At 46.1% G+C, this 7413-nt stretch overlaps 1 protein-coding gene across 2 annotated transcripts in view; it reads right to left on the bottom strand.

Annotated features, from left to right (window-relative positions):
- LOC118124844 (potassium voltage-gated channel subfamily KQT member 4) overlaps window positions 1-2349 on the bottom strand; it is a 44961-nt gene extending 42612 nt beyond the window's left edge. For both annotated transcript variants that reach the window (XM_035183024.2, XM_035183023.2), the window contains exon 1: window positions 983-2349. In XM_035183024.2, coding sequence (XP_035038915.1) covers window positions 983-1284 — 302 coding nt within the window. In that variant the 5' untranslated portion in view covers window positions 1285-2349. The remainder of the gene's footprint in view (window positions 1-982) is intronic.
- Between the last annotated feature and the right edge of the window lie 5064 nt (window positions 2350-7413).

Below are 7413 nucleotides of genomic sequence, written 5' to 3' on the forward strand. Positions count from 1 at the left end.
TCCTAGTTCAATGGTTTTCAACTGGGGATCTGCCAGGGTGTGAAAGGTTTGAAGATTTCTCCACTAAAATGATCATGATACGTGTGTTGACATGGTGGAAATACTTTTAATAAATATCTAATACCTTTCTAAGACATTTCTCTTGTGCTTTTTCTTTCACATATTTACAGTAAACCTGTGGGCTATGTTAACACATCCTAATTAAATAAGCACTGCATGCTTTACATGTTGTTCCCGGACTGTTGGTTTCTCAGAGGGAAGCAGGCAGCACCAGTGAGCTCATACTTTCCCAGTGTTTACATGTTGTATACATTATGGAGCACATGGGACAGACACGGTTTAACACCCTGACAGAAGAGGGGGACGTGCGTTAGTTTGACGTGCATGTGCGTAATTGGTGAGGTTTTTGCCTGTTGGGTTAATAAGCTCTCACATACAGGGCTCAGGGCTCACACTGGGTTGAAGTCCTTTTTTATCTGAAATGTTGCAACGATCAAGTCCAGTCAAGTGTCATGGTCATATGTGAGTGTGTCTCCTGTCATTACTTCCCAGTATGATGTTAGTTACTCAATCAATGCAATCCTCACTGTGAAAAATGTGACAATCAGCAGGTTTCAACCATGTTTAGAGGGGTTTTTTTAAGTTGCCAATTATCCCCTGTGGATTTGGATGAATTCAATTTAACCTCCAAGATCCTCCTGATGATTTGATCATCCAATGAGGGGGAATTGAACGCTGCACCCCGTGTTGAGATGATGTACGGACGCGTGGCACATGGCCGCGCTAATTGCAGCATAAGCAACTCTGCCTGGTTAATTGGAGAATCCATCAGATGACTGCGGGTGTAAACTGATCACAACACATGGAAAGAGTCAGGTGGAGCCTCTCTGGCAGCACGTGGCTTTAACTTTGTGAGACTTTGGAGTTTTGGATCATGTGGTTACATTTATAAAAGTTATTATAGGGATGGTGGTAAACTTACATGAACGCGTGGTAGATGAACGCCCATCCTCTCGGCCTCTCCAGCACGTTGTACAGGCAGTTCTGTAACTTTCTGTAGCTCTTGTTTGAGGCGGCCGCGTGGGCCCGGGGTCCCGGCGGCCCCGGCCGCGGGGTGCCCAGCAGACCCGTGCGGTGGGACGGGTGCCCGCGCTCCGGGGTGGACGGCTCGCTCCGCTCCGTGTGCACCGCGGTCAGAGCCACGAACTCCACCCGCCGGTCGTCGCTCGGAGCCGTGGGCGTCAGCATCCTGATGCTGCCGTTGTTCGACGGGCTTCCCAACATCCTCAGCCCCGCAGCGAGTTGAAACTGTGGTTTGGACACTTTTCAGTGGATCACCGGGGGCGCACGGCAAAGTTTCGCCCGACAGTCATAGTCCGGTTTGTCCAAAGTGGGACTTTTAAAAAAGTGGTTCCACCGATCAGAGCTCAGGAGCCGGGATCATCTCCTGCAGTCTGGTGTGTTAAAAGTTATCTGCGAATCACTGAACCGCAGAAGAAACGATGCGCAGGACTTGGAGAAGTGAGAGGCGCTGAACCGTGACCTTCAGCGATCATTGTCAGGAGTCAGATAAGAGGGGATAAGAAACGGGGTGCAGAGGAGTCGTCACACGTGCCAAGTCCGGGGGAAATAGGCTTTTAAAGTGAGCTGCTAATGATCTGCCATCACTTTGCAGAAAAAACCACCTCAGTCCAAGTAAACCAACCTTAAAAACACACTTTAAACATGCAACTCACAAAGCAAGAGCGCACAGGGGCCGAGCAGCGGATCTGCGCCATCCCGAACAAACTCCACCAGCCACAATTGCCTCGTTAAGTTGGTCTCTGCTGTTCCTACAGTTGTACTTGGCGGATTGAAGCCTCCCCACGGCCGCGGTCACCAGCCTGCTCTGCCCTCCTCATGTTGTGCGTCTGTCCGCTCCAGCGGCGCTCCTCCGCTCCGGCAGGCGGGGTGCAGCGTGCAGCGCGCAGGGGTGAAGCCCATCTGGGAACGTGATGTCAAAGGAGTCCCAGAAAAGTGTTGTGAAAAGGTCACTTAAACGCGATGTCTGCATCCGGTGGTTGTTTTTTTTTTGTTGTAAAAGCGCTTATAAGGGTGGAGGAAAAAACAAGCTTCGCTCCCCGGACGAGTGGACGCGCACGGAGCAAAGGGAGGCGAGGAGTGCAGGAGGCGCACGGGATGAGTGTGAGCACGGGGATGCGCGCAGTGACGGTGAGACGCACCGGACAGGGATCGGGTTTTTATCCTGTGCACCGAAGGAACGAGAGGTCTCTGGTAGAGCTGCTGACTTTGACTCAGAACTGTTGCTCATGCACCGATCACTTCTGCACAATTATTACGAAGTCACGGTGACAGCAGTTTATTGGTGCCACTTGTGTTTATATGGGACAGGGCTTGAATCCATGGCTACAGCAGAGACAGGTGCAGGGGGTGCACAGCAACAATGACCACCACTGCCTCCTCCTCCTCCTCCTCCTCCTCCTCCTCCTCCTCATGTGGACAGAGCTTTTCTAAATCTATGACACACAACAAGTTTGTGGTTATGGCACAAATCCTGCGGTTTTGGCGCACGGTGCCCTGCAGAGAGCTCACCTGTCAGTGGGGCCCTCTGAGGAATGCATTGAGAGGGGGTCCCCCAAAGTCCTGCTGCAGGGCCTCATCTGACCAACAGTGACACCAGCAGATGCCAAGATATAGTGACATAATGTGTGTTTGAACCGATACACCTCTGCTCGGCTGGATCAGAAAGTTTGGGCTTCAAAACAAACAGTACATTTGCTCTTTTTCCCCAATCATATCACTCTGGCATCTGCTCAAGTAAACGGGATGAAACGGAAATCTAAGCAAAACCTATGATCGATAGTCTAAAATAAAATGTTTACTATCGCGTGCTCTGCACCAAACAGAGAAAGTGACCGTGCCCCTCAGACATGTGTTTGGCGTTGTGTACGTTTTACAGTGTTCCATAACAACATCAGAGGGGGGGGGGTTACTCATGCTAAGTATGTGCGTTCCTGTCCACTGTGCCTGCTGCTCTGTGGAACATGTAGGTCTGTGGAATGACGTGTGGGAATGCGGCTGCAGTCTCTCACAAGTCACACATCTTGACGTTATTCCCAGGCTCCTCTCCCATTACACAACTTTACATTATACTAATCCCTACCTCTTGACTTTGCGTCACACATACAGAGTCAAACGGGATTAACCTTTTCACACCGCTGTGTTGATGCAGACAGTTGACATGACAAACCAGATTGAAAGGTAAAGTCAGATTGTGCATTAAAAGTGAACTACAATGTAGTTTACAGGTCACATATTTTAAATTACCTTAACTAAATTAATTTGTTTCATAAAGGACCTAATCCCTCCGCCCTGTTACATTGCATTTGAAACATTCATTCTGAGTTAGGGGAAGTGCAGAGTGCACTTAATTGCTGATTGAATTTGGGATGGATATTGAACATTGATATATTGTGGTACAGAGATAAATGCATGGCATCAAAATGTTTCAGAAACCTTTCCTTTTAAACATTAATTAATTCCAGGGGGCGAATCCATTGGTGGGGCAAGGGGGGAACTGGTGCCAAGTGAAATCTGATTGGGACCTGAAATACCCCTGTCATGTCAGTAGTCTTTAAAAACAGTCACTTACTGACAGTCCTAACAATAACAACTTTTTAAAGAATTTAACATTTTCTAATCTTTTCTTCCAAAACACAATGTGGTTAAACAACTAATCAAAATATATTCAATGATATGTGGCTTTGTTCAAAGCTTTAGAGATAACAGTGAACAAGGAATGACTTAAACCTGCACCTTACTGAATCAGGAATTGTGCATGGATGTTGGACTTGTAATTGGCTCCTCTGTGTAAATTGTGGCCCCCTTTATGGCCCCTGATTTAGAAAACTCTAGATCCACCACTGACTCATTCTATAATGAAATAGTAAACAAATACTTCATAATAATAACTCAACTTTATACATTCTTATTTGAGCAAAAATGTAAAACTTGTTTCTAAAAAATTATACGAAAAGTTTGATACTGAGCTGGCGTTAGTATTAAAGATATAGTTTATAAATAAAACTTGTGATATATTATCATATCTGAACTTAATAGATATGGTGTAAATGTGAGGACTGGGCTTTTAAAAGGGACATAGTTGAAACCAACTTTTCCACACCCGCGAAGTCTCAGCAGAGGCATGAGAAATATTTCTGCGTTCTTGGAGAGCAACACAAATGTAAACAACAGAAAGAGGAATCTAATTCAGGACGATGGTCATCTAACAGTAGAGTCCTGTGAATCCTGACTACCCCACAATGAAAGGAGGAGAACATCAACACGGCAACATCCTGTACTGGGGATCTCCCACTACAACCCTCCCTCTGTTAGCGTGGTAACTGCTCCTCCTCCCGTTGGTCTTGCCTCTCCTCTCCGTGGCTCCGCAGTCCAAATGAGGCCAGGCGACGGCGAAGGAAGAAGGTGTTGATGGACAAAGGAGCCCTGCTTGGACCCTCTGGGATTTACATCAAAGTTTCGCTGAGGCAAAGCCACGCTCCCCCTCACAGAGCCGGCCCTGCTCCAGTGTTACTTTCATTCAGTAGTGCCAGGCCAGGCAGGGGGATCCAACACGGCCTCTGGGCTAAAGGCCGCCTGTGACAACACACGACAGCTGAGCAAGGTCAAAGGCTGTAAAACTCTGAATGTGGAACGGACAGTTCAATTCACAAATGCACAAAGGAGGAGCTCACACGATCGTATAAACAGAATTTGTGGCACTCATCAACAACTTGTGCGCCACGGGTGGAATTACAGGCAGGGATGGCCCGAAGGGGACCACAGGGCCTCCATTAGGAGGTGACTGTTGTGTTCTCTTGAAGCCCACCTCTCCCATCTCTGTTGTTTTTCCACTGCACTCCTCACTCCGAGCATTCCCTCACGCCCCACAGAGCCCACTGAGCTGCTGGAGTCGACAGCCACTCAGGGGGAACTTTAAAAATACTCACATCAGCAATTGTGTACTACATATAGTACAGTGCAAACTCAGTCCGTACGACCCCCACCACCCTTGTGTTTCCGCTGCGCACTCGGACGTTTACTTACACTCCTTAATGGCTTTCCCACGCCACACTATTGTTTGCCTTTGTTTTCTCTTCTGCTGTTTTATCTGCTTCCCTCTCTTTAACACAGCATTTATTTCTCTGATGGAAGACTTGACGGGAGCAGGGAAGGTCGGATTAGTTGTTGAGACACTGTCTGTTGTGGGTTGTTGTTGTTGTTGTGATTAGTCTGGTTATAGTCTTTGGAGAGATGGGATGACGTCGCCTCAAACAGCCCCGTGTTGGGAGCGAGAACCTCCCGTTGAGCAACACACTCCAACTGTCATGTAGACACTGTCAAAATGTCAACTGACAGGAAGCAGCTTTTCCTACGTTCATCAGTGTGACGCTCTCAGCAACATGAATGAGTCAAGTGTCCAGCACAACATGCAGAGACTCAGGAAAGGAGTCAGGAAGTTACAGTAAGTCGAGGCACAGACCTCGCTCAGTGGCTCATTCATGAGCGCTCTATAGCCCCTTTGTAGCTCACCACCACTCTCAGTGCTTTTAACGGTGTTGAGTGAGCAGCATGGTTCTGCTGCATGTCACTGAGGACCATTCAGAGGGGTGGAGGGGCACTGCAGCGTAGACACTACCTCACTTCTGTGCGGCAAAAACAACCTCAAACCATACAACTCTGAGCTATTAAAAGACTGAGTGAATACACACTCAATCGTTACACAGACACACTAATGAAGTTTGTGTGTTTGACAGTATAATGCATGTGTTGCAGTCGACTTTGGAAAAAAACAGCCCTGAAATTCAAAGAATTCCGTTTGTTTTAAAGTTGCAAGTTTGTTGTAAATCTAAGTGAAACAAATATTTTGAATCTTTTATTCAAGCCGTATGCATTTTGTGGGGCTGAGTCCGAAGATGTTGATATTAAACCATCATGACAAAGAAAAGTAAATGAGGCTTGAAATTTTGCAGTTTAACCACAAACTCTGTAAATAACTATAAAGAAAAAGCAAAAGCAAAAGCATCTAAATATGTAGATGTTAATTTCAGATAATATTTTTTACATAAAGTGCAAACAGAAATTCACATCCTTTCTGCAGGTGTTTACTCTTAAAATTGTTTAAGTGTTCATAACAGCAAGTATTAATGCAGATACTGATATCTGTGTCTGTGAGAGGCTCATATTGGCCGATCAGCCAATTGATAAATCATTCGGCCTCTATTATTTACATTTACATGATTTAACACAAACTCAAATTTGGAAGAGATCCTGCAATTCTTTTCTTCACTATAGCAAACAAATTATTACCCTTAAAAACACTCTTTCAGGCTTTTTTGAACCAACTCCTTATTTTAGAAATGAATGTAAAATATTTGTTATTGAAAAACAGGACAGTTCTGTTGCTGACTGAGCTCCTCAGCTGTCGCATTATTCTCACACAACACTGTACTGTCAGGACCTGGGAAAACAAGCCTGTATTATGTTTTGATAAACTCCCGAAACATCACAAAGACAGGAATAAAAACACAAACCCCCTGAACATCCTCTCCTGTCATGTTTTTTTTCCTTGAGTGTGAGGCCAACAATTTGTGTTGTGGCCCAATCACAAGATCCAGGCCGCAGCCAAACCAGTCCGCCTCAGCTCATCTGGCAGAGGTTGCCTTGATCTGACCAGACGGGCCAGCCAAGAAAAATACCACCAGACAATCCTTTTCATGCTTGACTTAAGCTCAAACACTCCCACAATCCTCGTTCCTCTTATTAGAAAGAGCCGAGCATGAGTCTGCACTCATTAATGCAGTTATTGTTTGGTGATTAAGTCGATTAAGGACTGGCCCTCCGGTTTGAGTAATGTTTACTTGTGACTTCGACTACCGGGGCTTACCCAGACATCCGTGTAGCAGGTGGTCACCGTGGGTGCATGCGTGGGGAAATTCATTTTTTACACAGCTATTGATAGGAAAGCACATCAAAGGGACACTTGAAACTTTTGAACATTGATTAATGCCAAGCTAAATTTGACCTTTAACTTGGGCTGAAGCGGGAGGTCGTGAGCACCGTGCATCTCTCTGCATACCTAGTTTTTCTGTCCCCGTCATAATTACTTCCCTTGCTTTTAAGATTTAGGTCGGATAAGGAATGCAGTCTGATCTGTAGGAGCTGAGCGGTCTCCAGTCAAAAAACTCGTGACTCTATTGTTAACTGCTTGCCCTTTGTGGCCCATGAAGCTGTTCCAGCGCTTGAGGAGAGCAGCAGGAATAGGATTAGTGGCTTTCATATAGTCGTGTTTGGGGGGGGATATTGATTCCACATTTTTGCCAGACAATTGTAGAGCTGTGCACTTTGGATAGG

The sequence above is a fragment of the Hippoglossus stenolepis genome, chromosome 17 (genome assembly GCF_022539355.2).
Source record: "Hippoglossus stenolepis isolate QCI-W04-F060 chromosome 17, HSTE1.2, whole genome shotgun sequence".
Lineage (NCBI taxonomy): Eukaryota > Metazoa > Chordata > Actinopteri > Pleuronectiformes > Pleuronectidae > Hippoglossus > Hippoglossus stenolepis.